The following is a 21975-nucleotide window of genomic DNA, read 5'->3' as shown; positions in this document are numbered from 1 at the left end:
TTTTTATACGTAAGTGTACCAACAACAACACTTTAGATTTCATTAATTTGTCTGGATAGCCAAGTAGGTTTAGTGCTTCCCTTCAAATATGGAGTTCGCTGGTTCGATTCCAAGAGATTGGTTCTGGACCCAGATGTCATTTGGCTAATTAATATAATGCTTTCTAATAAAATATCAACATTGGACCAGACTAGAGCTTGGATTGTTCACATAAAAAAATAATAAACAAGAAAATTATGTAAATAAACACAAAAATATATTATGTATTTCCTCTTTCCACAAAATTCAAATCATCGGGAATAGATTTGATTCTCGATGATTCAACAGGATTACACTAACAGGCCTACCCGAGCACCAATGGCGCAGCAGAAGGTCTAGATCTTGTTAGCCGAAGTATAAAACCCGGGGAAGCCCCAGGGACGCCAACTTTGTCCGGATATTTCTCTCGCTCCAAAGCGTTTGTTTCTGTTGTTTGTTGATTAGCAGAACAGCCTAGGTGCCACTGTGCCTGGAGTCCTGGAGACCCACGCCGACCATCTTGGTAAGTCAAAATTTCCCCAAAATTTCCCTAAAATTCCCTTCTGAAGTCAAAATTTGTCCTAATTTAGTTTAAAGTCCAAATATTCCTCAATACCCTTTAGATGCTTTTCTGACTTTTCCTTTATTGATTCAAAATTACCTCTAAATATTACTATAGTGTTGGCTTTAAAAATCTTAAGTTCGTTGGTTCGATCCCAAACTGTTTCAATTCTAGAAACAGTTTTTCATAGAGCTATCAGTTAAAATGCTGTTTATTTCAGATTGATGTTGGATAGTGTAATATGACCATGGTTTGGACTGTTTCCATGCAAAAATCTAAAAAAATGCCACTACCAAAAATATGCCCTTAAAATAAATTTCAGAAAATTCTGGGTGAAACCACTACTTTCTCAAAATAAATGTAATAGCCTAAAAAAGTTAAAAGACTAAGATACAAGTCGTCTATGTATTTATTTTGATTATTGACTATGGATATAATTATAGTTGAATAACGACGGTGGGATTTGTTATTTTTACTTTTTATTTTACTGTATAAATCGACCAAATAACATGAATTTAATTTATTTCTGAATTCTTACTTCAATTTAAGATGTATTTCTCCATTTATAATCATGAAAAACCAGCAACGTGATCATATAATCGTATATATTTTGGAATAATCCTACACAAATATAAATTTTATTATTTCGATGATATAATATTTATTTCAATGCTGCGGAGCAGCATGGGTAGACAAATTCACTGGTTATAAAATATTATTTTAAAACATTATTCAGTGATGATTTGTTAAAAAAATAATTTGTCCTGGTCCTCAGGTATTAGAAGAAAATCTGCGAGGTAAGCAGAGGTTGATAATGCTCATCAAATTAAAGGTCTTTTTTATAAAAATACAATGCCGCAAACCCTACCTCAAACGGCCCACCGAGTCAAAAATTACAGCATTGCGAATGTTGATAAAATAAAGTGAGGTAGGTTTCTAAAGATTTAAAGAGACAACGAATGAATGAGGTGCTTCTTATCTTATCTTATGTCCCTTATTCATTCTCATTCATATGTCCCCTTTCATTCGCGCCATTCATTCGCGCCATTCATTGTCCTTGGATATTTAAATTTATCTCGACCATGGAATGTCATTGATTTTAATTCAGTTTTTTTTTTTTTATCGTAACTTTAAAACGAAACATGCTATTGGAGTCGGGTTTTCGCCGTTGTGTTTCGCTAAGTAAAATCTTCAATCTAAAATGTATTTTTGGGTTATAAAATAATTTTGAATATTTTAAAATACAGGGTGGTCATAAATCATTGTACACATTTTAAGATGAAATAAATAAAAAACCAAGCAACATAGAAACATGGAAATTGGTTCATTAAATAGCAAATTTAAAACAGTTATATACAGTAACTACAAAAAATTAATTATAAAAATGTCAGCAATTATGAAAAGTAGTTATAAAAACACAGTCAAAATCACCTAAACTGTTATTGTAAGTTATGTTCTTTTGAGCTGAGGACCCTTTAGACTATATGTTGGACACTTCCCAGTCGTTCGAACTGACTGTACCACCATTTTATAAAATTTTTACACGGAGAATTACGGCTCTACTCTAAACAAAACCTTCTTCGAACAGTTATTGCAGATTTACTTTCATTAAACCAAAGACTTTGCTTTTTATTTAACCCTAGTAAAATTGTTACTTTTAAGTCAGTTTAAGGTTTGATTCACCAAATATCATACACAGCTGGTGTAGAAAGGTCCATTGTTGGTTTTGTTATGCTAACTATGCCATTCTATCCATGCTGTATATGCCACAACACGAGTCATTGAGGAAAAAACTTACACAAACTGTTTGAGTGATTTTTGCACATTTTTTATAACCACTTTTTATAATTATTGACATTTATGTAATTATTGTTTTGCAGTTACTGTATAAAACTATTTTAAATTTTCCATTCAATAAAATAAATCCCAAGTTTCTAAGTTGCTTGGTTATTGGTTTATGTAATTTTAAAATGTGTCCAATAATTTATGACCACCCTGTATAATAAAAATACTTATTTATCTAGTTTAAGTGAAGCTGGAAATGATATTAGAATCAAATCAGCTGTTACGAAGGAATCAAGTGTACCAACCACTATTAGAGAACACAGGGGTACCAAACAACCGTTATAGTAAGAAACAATGTTACCAACCCTTATTACAGAATAGGAAACATGGGTACCAACGTGATAGGAAGCCTTTAAGTGAGGATCACCCAACCCGGACAAATGCTTTAACACAATTTGTTGGTGTTATTTTTACCCTTGTGTTACACCTTCTGTAGCTTTTTTCCATTTTATAACTTTTATAGATAACCATGTTAAATTATTGTTAAAATTTGAGAACCCCTAAGGGTAAGACGGAAGATACGTGTGAAGATATTTTATTGTGTGTAAAAATAGAATATAAAAAATACAATTTTCGTTCCCTAGAATTTTTGTACAACAAAGTATTTTTCAACGAACGATAGGAAAAACATAATTTCAAATCAGTTAAGGAACTTAGCTAATGTGTCTATTGTTGTTCAACCAGCATAAAGAACTATTTTAACAAAGTTTAACAATATATTGTAAATTACTGGTTGTCCACAGAAATTATTTTGAAAAAATCAAATCAATAATTAACAATTAAGTCATCATTAGAACTCTCCCAAATATAAAAAAACAAAGTTAAACTGCCTCCATTTTATAAGTCTAAACTACAAAATTAATGGTTTTATCAATTGTGCCAAATCCATGTACAACAGCGAGCCTTCAATATAGTAGGAAGCAATCCACATACATGCATGTGTCACATAGATAGATACTGAAGGAGAGAGTTTATTTCAATTGCCATAACATTGTAATTAAACCCAAAAATAGTTTATCAGTTTTTTTACATTTGATACTACTTATCAATATATTTTTGTTTATTTGCAAATTAAATTGTATGCTTCAGAACTAGCTTTTGAGAGCTAGAAAGTTTGTGTTTTCTTTTTGTTGTCATGGACATAAATAAATAATCAGCGATTTTTAACCACGAGGTAAATATCCAAAAACAAATATAAACACTCCACTTTTCTTATTGTTTCTACAAAACGAATCAAATTAATACGTTATTCTGACTAACAAGGTAGCTTTTACAGCCTAAGAAAATGGGCCTTAAAGATTTTAAAATCAAGAGTTATACATTTAGACCTTTTCAGAAACAGTTTTACTAAGCTTCAATTTAATCGGATGGACGGTTTGGTATTCAGAAAGGACATACATGCCTACTAAGTATTTAAAAATAAATTACAACAATGGTGAATATAATCTGAATTGACTTCTAGTACCTTCACATTTATTCCAAATATAATCATTTGAATATCCTTCTGTTTCAAGATTACACAAGCTGATTTAAATACGATTTACTAAATAGGAGTAAAACAATTGAACGATTGGCGTAAAAATAAAAACTTAATGCTGTACATTTTTCGAAAATTACATTTTTAACATCCATCACACTTAGCAAGAAAAAACAAACATAAACTGTCATGATTTTAAAGCTGGTTACATGCTGAACACGGTTACAGTGCTTGCATAGCTACCAAAAGTTCACCGGTTCGATCCAGAGAAAAGTCAAAAACTATTTATGGTTAGCAGCTGGTCCCGGATGTCTTCAATCATTAGACTTTTATCATACGATGCTGACCAAATAAACAGCTGATCTTAGTCAGTAACAAAACTTCACAAGGAAGCTATCCTAATTGATAATCAGCTGTTTATAAAACACCTGTTTCTTCGAATGGTTCTCGCATTAAATCAGTCCCATGGTTTCGCAAAACACAAGATCTATTTATAGAACTCGTAATTTTCTAAACTTGTAATCATCGTCTCACACGTCTGCCTCAGGCAATCCTTGGGTGTAATATGTAATTTGCAAAACACAGAGCAAGAACTCAAGGAGACATAGATTATTACTCTGTGGCGAGTCTTTGATTTTACATCTGTAATTGTTTGGGAGATCATATTATGTGGATTGTATTTGAAAAGTAAATAACATAAATGTCTTATTACACTTGAAACATATATTTACGCTTGTTACTCACAGGACGGTAAATATACAAAAAAGATTGTAAGTGGTGATCGATTTCGATTGGACACTCCAATCATCATCAGACCCAATAGGCGAATGAGTATCGCAAAATAAACGTATTTAACTTTTTTTGAAGATAATAAGGAAGACGAAACTTTTTGAAATCCGTAAGCCGCACACTTAACAACCATACTTAAATATGCCTAACTGAATTGGTCGGTATTTATTTATTTTAATTTTTGACGTGTTGCCTTCCAGATTACTTAACAACTATTCTAGAGGTTAAATACCTTGTTGCCAACGTGATCTTTGGTAGCCCGAATGGCCAGGTCTACTGTAGACGTGTAGTTAGTTGTCACCCCTAGGATGTCGTCAAAAAGTATTCAAAACACTGACAAGATACAAACATAAACAAAAATGTTACGAAGAAATCATACTGTACTGTATGATCAAATAAGATCACGATGGCATATTTTACACATTTTATCACACAGCTGATGCAAATGCTCAAACCAAAGAGATCTTCATTCAAATAAGCAATGAGCACCTACCACGAATATTTGAACTGAAAGCTGTATGGATCATGAACATAAACAAATGAAGTGGCTGGCCCGAATCCTATACTAATATCATTAAAATATGGTTTAAACAGTTCCGTTTAAGCAATGCTAAATAATGTTCACTTTCGGGCCAGTAACATAATCTGTTTATGTTCATGATCCATACCTTGTCTGTTCTAGTATTCGGTGGTAACTACTCGTTTGGATTAGGTCTAGGATGTGATCATTTTTTGACGATCTCGTGATTCTTTTACCGTTGACCGTTGACAGTTTTTTAAACCATACAAATAACATGACTAATCAGTTACACATTTTTTATCTACTTTCGATTACATCGTTGTACTGTCAGCATTTGTGCACCTTGTTGTAGGGACAGACACTGGATATTTTAATACCAATATCAGTGTTTTGTTGATATTTAGACTGATATTGAGTTATTTCTGTTACAGCAGGCTCCTAGGAGCCGGGAGACTGTCTTCACCGCAGCAGACCAACTTGTGCTATGGCTGTGAGTGATATTTAGACTGATATTGAGTGATATTTCTGTTACAGCAGGCTCCTAGGAGCCGGGAGACTGTCTTCACCGCAGCTGACCAACTTGTGCTATGGCTGTGAGTGATATTTAGGCTGATATTGAGTGATATTTCTGTTACAGCAGGCTCCTAGGAGCCGGGAGACTGTCTTCACCGCAGCAGACCAACTTGTGCTATGGCTGTGAGTGATATTTAGACTGATATTGAGTGATATTTCTGTTACAGCAGGCTCCTAGGAGCCGGGAGACTGTCTTCACCGCAGCAGACCAACTTGTGCTATGGCTGTGAGTGATATTTAGACTGATATTGAGTGATATTTCTGTTACAGCAGGCTCCTAGGAGCCGGGAGACTGTCTTCACCGCAGCTGACCAACTTGTGCTATGGCTGTGAGTGATATTTAGACTGATATTGAGTGATATTTCTGTTACAGCAGGCTCCTAGGAGCCGGGAGACTGTCTTCACCGCAGCAGACCAACTTGTGCTATGGCTGTGAGTGATATTTAGACTGATATTGAGTGATATTTCTGTTACAGCAGGCTCCTAGGAGCCGGGAGACTGTCTTCACCGCAGCTGACCAACTTGTGCTATGGCTGTGAGTGATATTTAGACTGATATTGAGTGATATTTCTGTTACAGCAGGCTCCTAGGAGCCGGGAGACTGTCTTCACCGCAGCAGACCAACTTGTGCTATGGCTGTGAGTGATATTTAGACTGATATTGAGTGATATTTCTGTTACAGCAGGCTCCTAGGAGCCGGGAGACTGTCTTCACCGCAGCTGACCAACTTGTGCTATGGCTAACGAGAAGAAAGATTTGGACGGAGTAAGTAACATAACTAGCAACCGAGCCACCATTCTTAACACACACTATAGCCTCCTGCCATACAAGGCCGCGGCGAGACAAGTGGCAACGTTGCAGTCCAGGCCTACCGAAACAGCTGGCGCATTCTTATTGAAGCGTCTGCGCAGTGTTTATACGTTTGTTATTACTGTTACCATGGCAACAGGCTGGTGCGACGTTGCCACACACCAACACCGCGGCCTTGCAATAGAAGAGACTATGTTACTTTATCCAATAATAAAGGAACGTTTTATAAGGTTCGAGTATGTTTCAATGTGGGAAGATCGACATGATAAACTCACAATGTGATTTATGAGTGTTGTGTGAAGATTGTCCAAAAGAATATATTTACCTTCAAATTATTTGCTGGTTCAAATGACAGGCCTTTGTTTGAATTTGGTGCGTGAAAGTAGAAAAGTATTTATAATCAAGCTGCTCACCACAAATGAAATTTAGAAGGCTGTAAAACCCTCATTGGCCTTCACAAAGGCAATGCAGATCATAAGTCAAAATTGTAACAAATTGATTTGAAGAAATTCTTAATGGTTAGTATTCTAAAATACTAAAACGAGTATAGGAGTTTTGCCAACGGGTATCAGGTAGAAATGGTCCCCATCCATGAATTCCACATACTGCGGAGTTTTGCCAACGGTTGTGGGTTGAGCGAGAGCGATTACACGTGACCGTGAGAGTGGCTTCCGCTAGGGGTGGACAAACCAGGCAGGATGCTGACTGTATTCAAAGTAATGGAGTTATGCACCTCTGACTGTGAAAGGAAATGTATTGAATTTTTAACCTAACCTAACCTAACCTAACCTAACCTAACCTAACCTAACCTAACCCACTGCGACAAGCGCATAACTGCCAAGCGTAGACAACCCTGACAATCGCTCTCCCTTCCTCCGTCACACTCTTTCTCCCACCACCACCGTTGGCAAATCTCCGCACCAAGAGGTGGCCGAAGGCATCCCCCCCATCTACCTGACACCCGTTGGCAAAACTCCGGTTCCCTACTAAAACGAAATTTTCTGTTTTAAATATAGGCCGATATAAAAATAAACGCCTTTTTCAATCTATTTTGGTATTAGTAACATTATCTGAAAAATTTTAATTGAAATTTGTAAGAAAATAAAAAATAAGAACATTTTTTAAATTAAAAATGTTTAAAACCACTTTGAACAATCCACACACTCTTTTAAAATGCCATTTGAATTGGTAATGTCCTTAAATTTCAATTGATTGTCCGTATGAGCTACAGAACTGTAATTGTAGCCTATGAAACTTTACTGGTTTTAAAATCGGAAATGATACAGAAAATGTTTTTCCATATTAAAATAATCTCCCAATGTTTTAGGGAACGTTCACTGACTGAAAAATATGCATTGGATAAAAATAATGTTTTAAAAAGTTGACACTTGCTATGAGGCGATCCAGAAAATTGCAGATAATAGTTTTGGCAACATGGAGCCAATGTAAATCTTCCTTGACGATCGTCATAAGAAGATAGAAACTATACAGGGTGAGTTTTAAATGAGTTCCCCCCCTACTTTTTTCTACATTTCTTAAGATATTAACTCCGGACCACGTCAGATCATTGTAGAGTAGTAAGTACTTCATTTTGACTGGGTATAAATTTTTGGCCGCCATCTTGGACCCGCCATATTGGATACAAAGTTTTTTTTCAAATGTAAAGGTAAGGCTGTGACCCATTGTTTTAAACTAGATTTTTATGCTGAATACGATGCTGCAATTCGTTTTTAAAAATCTTGATCCATTCTAAAGTTATGAGAACTTTTTATAACATTATTTTAGCCCATTTTAACATTGTGCATTTAGAAACTAAGAACATAATCCCAAAATAGTGCTAGATAAAGATAAGTATACACCACATAATATACATAAATCTTTATCTAGCACTATTTTAGGGTTATGTTCTTAGTTTAGTTTCTAAATGCACAATGTTAAAATGGGCAAAAAATAATGATATAAAAAGTTCTCATAACTTTAGACTGGATCAAGATTTTTAAAAACGAATTGCAGAATCGTATTCAGCATAAAAATCTAGTTTAAAACAATGGGTCACAGCCCTACCTTTACTTTTGAAAAAAAAACTTTGTATCCAATATGGCGGATCCAAGATGGCGGCCAAAAATTTATACCCAGTCAAAATGAAGTACTTACTACTTTACAATGATCTGACGTGGTCCGGAGTTGATATCTTAAGAAATGTAGAAAAAAGTAGGGGGGGGGAACTCATTTAAAACTCACCCTGTATAACGGTCTATCTACTTATGCTAGCAAGCTGATGATTATTCTATATACGAGCTGAAACCATGTATAATCTTCTATTTTAAATATTGCGTAGTAGTATTTGCCTAGCAGGTATTAACAATGTTTATATTGTTTGGCAATGAAGATAATGTTTGTGCATTGTGTTGTGCTTATTTTGTTATACATTTCATATAGTATAACATTATTCTTTGTCAGGTGGGAGTGCAGATAGAGGGCCCGGGCATGTCGGGTTCATTCAAGAGAACCGTGGAGATGCCCCAGTTGCCCAAATCTCTGTCGTTGGAGGAGAAGAAATACCTTCTGGCCGTCGAGAGAGGTGATGCCGCCAACGTCAGGAGGTAAAATATCTTAAAATACAGTAATCTTACTTGAATACAGTTGAATACAATCATGGTCTCTAATACACGACCGTTGAATGCAAAGAGAAAAGTGGCAACGCCGCATAGCAGTCCCGGCCTACTGAAACAGCTGTTGTAGGCCTACTAGTTCATAATGGAGCGTGTGCGCAATGTTTATGTTTACACGTTTGTTATTACTGTTACCATGGCAACAGGCTGGTGCGACGTTGCCACATACCCACTACGCGGCCTTCTATTACATAATGCTATGATACAATTCGTAAATATTCATTAACTCATTCTTGCAGTTTGAATTTAAATAACCATATTTAGGCAGTTTTCTTTCAAAAACATTTTCATCATACTGTCTGAAAATCAGGAATTTTTAGTTGCTCTAAATTGTCAGCAAAATCATCGTATTCGGGCAGGGAACAGAACAAACAAATGGTAAATTTTTCGGTTCCCTAACATCAAAACATTATCAGTGCGTTATGGAAACGTTGATAATTTAAGTTATTTTTTTAAACAACAGAAATGTAAACATTGATGACGACTTTGTAAAACTTTATTTTTACTAATTATGAAACGATTAGAAGGTTATTTCCGCAGTATGGTGAAAATAGTTGTTCATCACACGGAGCGAAAGTGTCTTTTTGGTACTTAATCGTATTTCCAAGCTAGGCATTGCGTACCAAAAAGAGCTACTTTTGCTCCTAGTGATGAAAACTACTATTCCGTCATTCTGTCAAAAACTTTACTGGAATATCGAATTCACCTTATCACCCACCTTAAGTCCCACTGACTCCATTAAACATTAAAATTAACGAAAATCTATAGATTATAATCTTTTTCAAACAAAAGTCTAAAGGATTCACAATTCACAGGATGCTCCAGCGCGCCCACCATCGTCACCACATCGACATCAACTGCGCCGACTCACTGGGCCGTTCTGCGCTGATCCTGGCCATCGAAGGAGAGAATCTGGAGATGGTGGAGTTGCTGGTGGTCCTGGGAGTTGACACCAAGGACGCTCTGCTCCACGCGATCAACTCGGAGTTCGTGGAGGCGGTGGAGTTGCTTCTGGAACACGAGGAGATCGTACATAAGGAGGGGAACCCTTACGTGAGTTGAAGAGTTTTTAGCCCTAAAAAGGCTCTGGTTGGGGATCGTTTTTCACACTACTTCAGGCATTATCATACTCCCATAGTAGGTTTGCCATCCTTATGACATAGACTAACCAACAACACAAGTAGACTTTTCATCCCATTGTAAATTTTGAAGCTCGTTTTTCATGCCTAGTTCATTTCCGGTGACACTGATCGCTAGTGTCGACGAAATTTTGTTTCTATGCTTTACTGTTTGGTTGTATAACTAAGGGGACGAGTTATTGATTATGATTAGATTGTTTTATTTGGTTAAACGAGGTTTTTAATGACTGAAATTACAAGAAACAAATTGTAAACAAAACACGACATCTACAGTACACCGGACAGAACTAACAATAAAATTGGCTTCAGCTGTTCCATAAGGATTAGAAATCTACTAAGGGGATATGATTTATCTATAGTGAAACCGTCTAGGACCCTGTTGTCTTTTTTAATGTCTACGCCAGTAAAATTACGTATCAAACAATTTCAAAAACTGCAGGAAAGCAGTGAAAATCTATAAAATGTTTTTGATAGCTCTCGATCAAACCCTAAGATCCTAATGGGATTTATTTATAAAATAATCTCAAAAGTTTGTTTGAAAAGCTATCCAAACCGATCTTTGTGAATGCTGGGGATTGAACTAGTCTCCCTTAGTCCCAAACACTATCTAGGGTAGCAAGACAACCTACATGTTACAGCTTGATTTTAAGACACACATTCAATAACTTTCAAAGTAACGGTTTGCACAACTTTAAGGTTACACAATATATACCATGATTTATAACTTTATATATAATAATTTAATCTTCACACAGTATCTATGATTATCAACTTCAACTTTTACGTCATCATGTTTTAAAGACTTAATGGATTCATAAAACAAAGGTTAAGACTTCAAAATATCCATTTTCATGACTTTACTGTTTATAATTTTAATTTTCCACAACTTATATGCTGTGCAACTTCAATAATAGTCTACAACACTCCTATATTTTATAACTGTGAGCTTAAAAGGTACACTTCAAGGTTTTATGGTTTCAAGGTTAGCAACGCTAAAGGTTTCGAAGCCAATAATAAGGATTTTCATAAAGATTTAAAATTACATGAAAATTCCTCTTTATTTAGATGAACTTTGGACCTCGTGGTCCTTTCTTACAGTATGTTAACTTTAATAATTCTTTATTAAGGGTTTTCACTAAGACGATTCGTAATTCCTGTAACTTTTACAAATTTAATCGACCCATAAGGTTCAACACTATCATGCAAATCACTGCAATCAAAACACGATCACCGCTCGTTAGTTTCTCATGACAGTCATTCGGTGATCATCGTCAATACATTCTGCCTACATCCTGCGAAAAAATAATTTATTAAGTACTAAATTTACTTAGTAAACTCAGGCTATATACAATTTTATGATACTAGTAGTTTACGTAAAAATCTTTGATAGTAAGTTGCAACGGATTTCAATTTTTGTGAGAAGTATCCCTTTTATTTTATGAGAGTTTTATCGTTATTTAAGTAGCATATTTTATGGAATATCTTTTGTTGAGATGTGATAATCTTACTATCTTCTATCTTCTTAAAATGCCATAAAACCCTTGGTAGTGACGGCTTCTGAAACGCCTATAAACTGACGTAGACATAAAGCTATTTTATCTGCTATTGCTTTCAAAAAACTATCATTTATTTCACACGTACACATTACATGCAATTATTAATCGGATAAAACTAACTTTAACCTTGCTACAACAGTAATGTAATAATTTAAGAACAAACAGCTGATCTATTATTGTAAAAATGTGTGTTAGGATATGTCATAGATAACCAAAAATGATCGATAATAGAAATTGAGGTTGAGTTTATGGTTGCTAGGCAACGACAACAATGCACGTAATGAAGTTATAACAAAATGTTGTTGAAAACTATTGAATAGAACGTGCATGAACAGTACATGTTTCAACAAAATCAAATAACAGCTGATCTTATGAATCGGGAGTATTGATTATTAATCCAATAAAACAGTTGATTGCATGGCACTTTATATTCGAATAAAGTATTCTGTGGTTATTGTTGAAAAGAGCAACCCTAGTGATTAAATGTTTTATCTAAGCATGGATTAGTGATGTACCAAACCATATTGTTTTACATAGTTGATGCTTTAAAATCATTAAAATTTAATTGTTTGCACTACCGTATGGGATAAGATCGGTATCTTTTAAACTGTATTATTACATTTTATAATTTACAACACGTATATTCAGTAAATTTAATGGTATGTAATAAATCCTATCATAGTGGGTTTGTTGTATACAATGTTGGGTATATACATTTTAGTATTATTATTTCTAAAATTTTGCCAATATGCTAACCAAGTTATATACCTCTACAACAGCAAATTATTTTATTCGACTGACCTTTTCCACTAAAGTTAATCCAAACGTATTATTATTGATGGGCTTGTTAAGCCGTTGACCTAATTATATGCTTAAATACCTACTAATAATTAATGTATTAATTAATTGCAATCTGAATCAGGATAATCCCGCCAAATATTGTTAATATTCATGGATTAAACACTTGCCCAGCATATCAATAATTTACTGATATTAAGCAAATTTGAATTGTTTATCTCATTTCGTTTCATATTTATTATTGTCCTTTTGTAAATAATAGAACACCTTTTACAATTATGTTACTCCACAATATTGCTGAATAACCGATTCCTCATTATGTTTTGAGATGATTCATTATTCTTTTTAGTTGTTTTACAGCAAGGTGGGTTTCGTGAAATTATTTAGGTCAAAAAGCCAAAAAACTATGGACATTGAATCTTCTTTTATACTTAATACAATAATAGTTTTTTCTGACATTTCCAGAGCTGGGAGAAGGTTGACTGGAACACAGCCACGTTTACACCAGACATCACTCCGCTGATTTTGGCAGCTCATAAGAACAACTACGAGATCATCAAAATCCTCCTGGACCGAGGAGCGACCCTGCCTATGCCCCACGATGTCAGGTAAAATGTGGATCTTTTGTGTTGAAAGAACAACGTCAACTCTTTGTAATCTAACCGAATAAGTAAACAGATTTGCAGAAACGTCAATCGAAAATGCAACCGTTTATGAAAGAATGTTCACAACTAATATTTCCAGGGGTACACCTTCCCTGGTGCGAAAAGGAGACTTGAGTTATCTCTTTATAAAATTGGGATTAGGAAATAAAGATCAGGGAAAGGTATTAGAACTTGCTTCTGACCATGAAGCATCGTCCACATCAGTGCTAACCCGATTTAACAATAAGGTAATTCTAGGAAATTACCGTCTGTGTTTCATAAAATGTTTGTTAACGAATTGTTTCTAAAAATTAACCTGAACAAAATCGAAATTATGACCTACGTGCCATTATCCAATAGTCAATTCTACATGGTTTTGGGTGGGGATGTTTCCTTTATCAGTGGGCAGGCAGTTTCACAAAGAATCTTACCGAATCTGGTAAAATTAATATACTGATCACCTACAGAAGATTCTGTCACATCCAAAGCTGAAGAGGTACTATGTCCTAGAGTAGTGTAGATGGTCTCGTCACCTACTAAAGTGTTATGACCATGTTACGACAACATTTTGAGGCATTGAAGAATCACGTGATAAATATATTCTACTTGGAGTAACTTAAAAGGCCTTTCTACCGTCATCATTGTATCATCTCAAAATCATGGATAGTTTTTTTCCAAACCAACAAACATTTTGTTTTTCCAGATGCGGGTGCGAGAAGTGTATCCGAGAGTCTGAAGAAGACCCTCTTCGCTTTTCCCTCTCGAGAGTCAACGAGTACCGCGCTCTCGCAAGTCCTTCTCTCATCGCTCTCTCCAGCAACGATCCTATCCTGACCGCCTTCCAACTCTCCTGGGAGCTGCGCAGTCTTGCATTCGCTGAACAGGAGTGCAAACTCCAGTACATGGTATGCGATGGTTTAGCTCAGTGGATACTGTATTGAAATGATCGTTGCAAAGTTGACGAGGAGGAGGTTGTGACGAAATAATGGACCATGAGTTTTATTGTCGATGGAAGTCTTCATGGTACATACTGTTTTTCCTTAGTGGGAAATCGACGTAGGTAATCGACTGGCATCCTAAATGGTACTTGGCGTTCCCAACACACTGCCTCTATACATCTCTGCATCTTGCGTCCTCCTTCCTTCGTCCCAGTTTTCTTATGTTTTTTTTCTATTTGGTCCCACCATCTCAGTTTCGGTCTACCAAGGGGAAATGTTCTTTTTGGGTTGTTCTCCAGTACTTTCTTTGGCAAAGAGTTGTCTTCTTTTCTTATGATATATCCTGCCCATCTCATCCGATATTGAAATTATTCTTTCAAATTTGACGAGGAGTTGGTTTTGAAATAATTTACCATGAGTTCTTGATGAAACACCCGGTAAATTGTACAAATTGGGTTTGTTGGTGAAACTTTAAATGATCTAAAATTATCCTTGCAAAGTTTGTCTCGAAATAATATACCAAGAGTTCGTGATGGCTTTAAAATCAAAGTTTAAGCAACTATAAGGTGAACATATTTTCGGAAAATCTTCCTGAATAGGCTTTCATGCCCACTTAACGGAGAATTAGACTTTTGATGAACACCAACTCCATCACCATTACTAGAATATCATCGAGTAGAATAGAAAATACTGGTGAAGAATTTCGTCGTCTCCAGAACACTGGTCGTCACCAGAGTACTACTGTACTACTCTTCCTCTTTTAACATAAATTTGTAAAATTAATACATTAGTAGCTTTACTACTAAGACTATTTTGGGCCCCAATGTAATAGTGTTTGATATTGAACTTGAGTCACTCACTTTTTATAGGACCATCGACCTTGAGTGGTGAGCAGTTGTTGCTATATTAGTTTGTTGAGTCATCACCCAAACGTTATTCACTTTGGAATTTCCGGACGACATTCTTAGCTTCTTTACTCTTTGTAGTTGTTTATGACTGTGGTCCGTTTCACTATCAATGTTTAAAATAGGCATGACAATTCACTCTCATCATCAGTGACGAATAGTTCAATATTGTATTGCATTTGGAAAAAATGTTGGAAATATTTTTTTTCTGAGTCAAACTGACTTAATATTTCCAAATGATGACAACAGAGAGATGACAATTTAGGGAGGAGTTGTCCTTTATAGAATAGGGAAACAGACTTGGTTAGGATTCCTAAATCAGCTCCCGATTGAAGATACTCTTACAAAACCACCTTTGAAAACCTGGCAATTTTACGAACCCTTGCGATAACAGTTTTTTAATAGTCAGGCATACTACTTGCTTTGGTGATCGTCAAAATTGAAATAACTTACCATAGCTGAGTAACTGATAAAGTGCTTGCTTGGTTATCAGTTTAATTGTGAACAACGTAAATCATGTTATGGCTCAACTAGACTCAGCTGTCCTTCAACATTGGGCTTGTGATAAAAGATCTTTACCAAAGAACCTAGATTATCTAGTAACACATCTGTCATCTCATTCATTTAACATAGTTAAATCATATTCGTCTGAAAATAGGCACCTCATTATCTATTTCCTCCAACCTCTCCTCTTTAATCTTATCCGTCATCCTCGGGAATACAATGTGAAAGTTCATCAACATCCAACAACTATCTTTGCAGGAACTTCGACGTCAAGTTCAGCAGTTCGCTGTAGATCTGCTCCACCAGTCTCGCAGTTCGCAGGAGCTCGCTGTCATCCTCAACCACGATCCTGAGAGTCCTCCCTACGAGGATGGAGATCACATGAAGCTGGCGAGGCTCGAACTGGCCATCAACTACAAGCAGAAGAAGGTGAGGATGTCTGTAATCAAACAGCTGTAAAAGATGACATGGTTCTTCCAAATGAAGCTATCGAGCTATCTCAAATTAGTGTAAAGGTTAATTGACGGTGTTGGATCATCTTTCGCATGATAGCTCTTCTAAATAATGGATTTACTAGTTTAAGAAATGCTGAAGTGTTTGTATAACTTACCTATAATCTTGCTTGGTTTGATTCCCTTTGCTAACATCATTCTGTGGCAACTCGAGACAAGGAGTGGATAGGCTCTATTTGTAAATGTGTATGAGAGAAAATACCACGAGAAAAGGTGTTTATCTATTAGGGCATTTCGTATTTAAGCGTAATCAGGACGGATCTTCAGAAAAGTAACCGATGAAAATACATTGGTACACGTCGTCTAAGTTATGTATTGACTAACTAAAGAACTATCTAACTCTATGGGAGCAGTTCAAATTAAAAGTTTGTAGAGGAATAAGGATTCAAGATTTGGAAGGGAAAATACACTGATTACTATTGGAACGATTTCATGAATAAATATCTTAATGAATAATCTTCATCGAGATAAGCTTATTATTCAAACCCTCCTTTGGTAAAACGTTCAACTTCATTATTTGTCATTCACCACTGTGAATAATTTTACCTAAAGGATCCGGTTTATTCATTTTGCTCTTATAAAACACCTGAAAAGTTATAAGTAATAAGAGATGCCAATTAATAGCTAAAACATTCATCAATATCTCACTTTCATTTTCAGTCTTCGTTTTTGTAATTTCAATGAACCAATAAGACAATTTCAAGGTTTATTTTTGTGAAAATAAAATTACATACTCCATTATTGACCTCGCCTTTTCTTCACCTTCCAGTTCGTTGCCCACCCCAACATCCAGCAGCTCCTGGCCGCCCTCTGGTACGACGGTCTGCCCGGGTTCCGCAGAATGCCTCTGGTGAAGAAACTCTACGAGATCTGCCAAGTGGCGCTCCTCTTCCCCTTCTATTGCACCCTGTACATGATCGCTCCCAACACTGAGAAGGGGAAACTCATGAGAAAACCTTTCATGAAGTTTCTCATCCACGCCTCTTCCTATTTGTTCTTTTTGTGTAAGTGTTTTAAAGATTGTTAAAAGAAATTTACTAAAATTCAATAAAATCTCTTGAATCGTGAGACAATTTTGGGGAAGAGAACAATTAATTGTTTACTAGGATGAGCAGTTTGACCTCTTATCAGCTTCATAATATTTTATAAACGCTTTAAAAAAATATTGTAGTTATTGCAAGATTATGAAGAGACATCCATCAAAGAGGAGTTCTTAATTATGTTCACCTAAGAGGTCATTGTTTCTTATATTTAGGTTTGTCCTAAAGACATTTTTGCAAATCTTTTTTGTTACAAACCAAACTTGTAGGCTAGTTGATTTTGATTATTGAGCTTGGCCTAAATTCTTTTTGTTATTGGCCTAAGGACGAGAGTCCAGTGTTACTCCCTTCTGGACTAACAGCGTCTTTGATAGAAACGGCATAAAAGTAACCATATATTTTACCATTGATAACAATAATTTTGTAAATAAATCAAGATCATAAACCCACTAGAAAGTGATTTTGTCTTTGAATGTCAGCTTATCAAATTTTCTACATGAGTGAGAATTTTTTTTTTTTTTACTTACCGCTCAAAATGTCTCAAAACGTACTAAAATCTTTGGACACAAAGTACTATAATAAAATTGACATATTTTTTTCTTCCAACAGTGATCCTGATCCTGGTATCCCAACGGGCCGAAGTTCTCGTCATCCAAATCTTAGGCACGGACGCTATGAAACAACAACTGCAAGAGGAGTTGATGCGGCAACGAGGCAACGGACCATCCTTGCTGGAGGGGATCGTATTCGTCTATGTGTTAGGTACAAGCATGTATAAAAAGGGCTGCTAACACACATTTTGAATAGGACATTTGTGTCTTTTCCTTAGAAAATTCAAGGGCCCATGAGCCTACTGGTATTTGTAGAAGTCTTAAGAAAGTGAAAGTTCTATTGCGGTCTGGCATGAGTCAGTGATGTCTGCAATGAAAGAAATTGTACAGATTGTCGTTTTGAACAAACAATGTCTAACTCATCAGCTAAGGAGGCTATAGTCTGTATGATGGAACATTTCTCCTGACCATCCGTCTATCTGGGGACCAATGGTTTAAGGTCTAGTTCAAGGTAGATGGGAGGGTCAGGAGACAGGTCGCAACATACAGACTGTAACAATGAACTACCATGTTCGGCAACTGTTGGGGACTTGTTGGAAACAAATCCCATTAAGGCTTTTTCAAGAAGCCAGTATTTTAAAAGTCAAGGCTCAATTATTTCGCAATTAGCTTAGTTACGTTAGATTAGCTTATGATAATTCAAACATGTTAAGAGTTGCAACATCTAAAGTTGTGTCTTCTTCTTGAGTAGTTTGTTGATGTGACAAATGAATACAAAGTTGGCATGTCAATTTGGATTAATGTCCTCTTCTCAATGCGTAAAAAAAGGAAATCTTCGAAATGTTACTTTGTGATTATCATAAACTAAAATGAACCAACCTAACCTAATCCAATCAGATCATCTCAGTGCAATTTAAAAGAGCGTTGGCCCTTTTTAAAAAAAAAAAAGACCCGCCTTTTTTCTGTGAAACAGACATTTCTTTTATCAAGACTTAAATGCTACTTAAGAAATTCCTGATGCTATGCCCATTGGCTGACGTAATCGAGACGAATCTTGATTTTAGGTAATTGATTAATACCTGGTAGCCTACTAACATTGCAAATTTGAGAAGAGCTGTTTTGGGGAAATATTCCAAATACAGCTTTCCAATTTCAGTCCCACCCTAGAGTATTGCTCAAGTAGTTTTAACACCTTTCATTACTTTACAAACCACCATTCAAGAATTTATCAAGGGATTTCTTAAATGAATAATCTCAACCAGGTTTCATATGGGAGGAGACGATGGAGATCTACCTCGAAGGCATCCAGGAGTACCTCAGGAACATGTGGAACTTCATAGACTTCAGCCGCAACTCCCTATACGTCGCCGTGTTCATGCTGCGCGCGGCCGCCTACTATCAACAGAGCATTGAAATCTCTGAAGATCCCGCCACGGCGTACATTCCGCGGGAACAGTGGGACGCTTTTGACCCACAGCTGATCGCTGAAGGACTTTTCGCTGCAGCTAACGTCCTCAGGTAAAGACACCTGAGGGGAATGTAATGAAGCCTTGCAAATGGTTTCCAATGTATCTTTTGGAAAGGATAATCCTGTACCTTCTTATGAAGAGTATTTTCAGTTCTCAACTAGCTGACTCATTCTTGAAAAGGTTTCATGATCAAATTGCCTCACTTAACGTGTTTCCAGGTTCTTCATATTATGAAAACTATCACAAGTATCTCACTTTTCCGAGAATTGCAATTTTTAAAGGGCTTCTTAGTATCTCTGGAAGGTTTCCTTCAGAAAACAGGCGTTTTATTTACTAAATTAATCTAGGACTCTCCCATAAAATCGTTCATAGTTTTTTTTTGGACACCGAAGAAATTTCAAAATACTCTTAAGAGCTTCTTTCGGAATTGAAAAGGGTAATAAAACCAGTTAGACATTTGCCATAAGCATACTTTTGTAAATGTATCTTTGTCGAATAAGACTGTTAATAAACTACAGCGCCCTGAAGTTGGTCAACCTGTTTTGCACAAAATTTCGTTTTACAACTCTTCTGATCCCTCTTCTTTAAATGAATCTGATTTATTATTAAACGGCAGTTTCCTGAAGTTGTAATTCATTATTTTTATCAACTTTTGTCTTAAACCTTTATAAATTATGAAGACGCTTGTTTACATATTTTTTCAACCATCATTCAAAATTCTCCGGGCTAAATTCATTATAGTCAATTATAAATTGCAAGGCCCTGAAGTTAGTTCACTTCCATCCTTTACCATTAGAGTATAAGTTTTATAACTTACAGCGTCCTGAAGCTGGTCAATGTCCATTGACCCTCATCTTAGATTTTTTGGCCCTCTTTTCGCTGAATAAACCATAATAATTTATTGCTTACAGTGCCCTGAAGTTGGTCCACATGTTTTCGATAAACCCTCATCTTGGACCTCTCCAGATCTCTCTTGGCCGGATGGTCATCGACATCGTCAAGTTCTTCTTCATCTACTCTTTGGTGCTTTTCGCCTTTGCTTGTGGTAAGTAATTATTTAAATAAGAACTAGTTCAAAAGAAGATAAATTAGGATTTTTACTAAAACTAAGGATTTAATTTTGCTAAAAAAAAATACTCTTTTGTACATTTTGACCTTCAATAGAGAGAATTATGATTTAAAATCATGTTTTGAATTTGTTAAAGGTCTAATTATGAAAATATTAAGTACAATTTAGATATCATACCGAAAATTGGGCTTGGATATACTCTGCCTAGATTGTAGTTACAAATATTTATAGATGTATTCTGCATTGAAATCAGGATAACAAATCAGCCTATAATTCTTTTTCCTTCACGTTTTTCCTACAAATAATCCTAGATGGATTCTGCCTGGACTAAGGCTTATAATATACACACATTTTACAATCATAGCAAATACTTCCTAAAATTGTATTTTAATATTTAAACGTCCTAAAGAGATATTAATCAATCCATACAGGTAACTTTTGAATGAACAATTAACAAAAAATCATTTGATGAATCTACATGCTATTGAAGGAACAAAAAGTTTACTTAAAACTAATTATTACAAATTATAATTTTTAAATTTGGGTTTTTATGTGTTAATAATAATTCACCGCCTTACTTAAAAACCCAAATACAAAATTATTTCAATCAATTTATTCGTAATTAAACTTCTACATATTCAGATTACACTTATTTTTGGAAACTTAATTTCCCCACAAGCGATAATCAAATTGTTTTAGAGGACTTTGTTCTAAAATACACCCAAAGTGTCAATGCTATTCGATATCAAACCGGCAGTAAACATGCGATAACAAACAAACTTTATCTAGCCTTAAAATACGTTTTAAAGTAAAGTTACGTAACGTCTATTAAATGGAATCAATAAAAAATACATGTGTCACAACTTTATAATTGATGTTTTGACATGTTTTTCCTGGAAATCAGGCCTTAACCCTGTATAAATGTCTGTAAGGTTCGTATTTTGTAACTTATTGTCAACAACTATTGAGCACAGCAGTTTTCTTAATTTTATGTTACAATAGTCTCTTTAAAACGTATTTTGTAAAACACAGTTAAACACTATGTCGTAGGCTAATACCCCCAAAGTATTAGTTTTTAAAAATTAAATCGAGTTTTAATTTTTTTCTAACATTTTTAGGATTATGTCTTCAATAATGTTCGATTGAGTTTATTCAACAATTTTTACGACAAAATATCGGTCCTGTTATTACAAATTCAGATCTAGCGATCTAGCTCTCTAATTCTGTATTGCTTCTTCGTCTAAGTTTTATGACCATCTGGTATTGCTCATAATGGCACTTGTTTACTGTATCACTCATATTCCGAGTTTCTGTTACTACCTTGTTAATAAACCACATCAGGAACGCATTTTTTTCAAAAGAATAACTACCATCAGCCTTAATTAAACCTATTAGTTTTTGGGGGCATAAATGTCTGAGTAGTTTAGTGACTGTAGTGTTGATACTCGAAATTTCGAAATATCATGCAGCTGTCCTTGATCTCTTGATATCAATGGTGTGATCATGGAACAAAACTATCATTTCCTTCAACACTTAAATTATTTGCAATCGCATTTAAACTATTAAACTATGCACCTCAGTGTG

General features: G+C 35.3%; 1 protein-coding gene across 1 annotated transcript in view; it reads left to right on the top strand.

Annotated features, from left to right (window-relative positions):
- Positions 1-442: 442 nt before the first annotated feature.
- LOC128985672 (transient-receptor-potential-like protein) overlaps positions 443-21975 on the top strand; it is a 34425-nt gene continuing 12892 nt past the window's right edge. The window contains exons 1-11 of the mRNA XM_054405440.1: positions 443-541; positions 6467-6549; positions 9055-9197; positions 10082-10319; positions 13225-13367; positions 14107-14308; positions 16009-16179; positions 17032-17266; positions 17912-18064; positions 19116-19371; positions 20234-20367. Of these exons, the coding sequence (XP_054261415.1) occupies positions 6520-6549; positions 9055-9197; positions 10082-10319; positions 13225-13367; positions 14107-14308; positions 16009-16179; positions 17032-17266; positions 17912-18064; positions 19116-19371; positions 20234-20367 (1705 nt within the window). The 5' untranslated portion in view covers positions 443-541; positions 6467-6519. The remainder of the gene's footprint in view (positions 542-6466; positions 6550-9054; positions 9198-10081; positions 10320-13224; positions 13368-14106; positions 14309-16008; positions 16180-17031; positions 17267-17911; positions 18065-19115; positions 19372-20233; positions 20368-21975) is intronic.

This window comes from Macrosteles quadrilineatus, unplaced genomic scaffold (genome assembly GCF_028750875.1).
Source record: "Macrosteles quadrilineatus isolate MER2022 unplaced genomic scaffold, UCM_ALF_1.0 Scaffold_2__2_contigs__length_208266976, whole genome shotgun sequence".
Taxonomy (NCBI): Eukaryota; Metazoa; Arthropoda; class Insecta; order Hemiptera; family Cicadellidae; genus Macrosteles; species Macrosteles quadrilineatus.
This window is presented reverse-complemented; position numbering and strand designations above follow the sequence as displayed.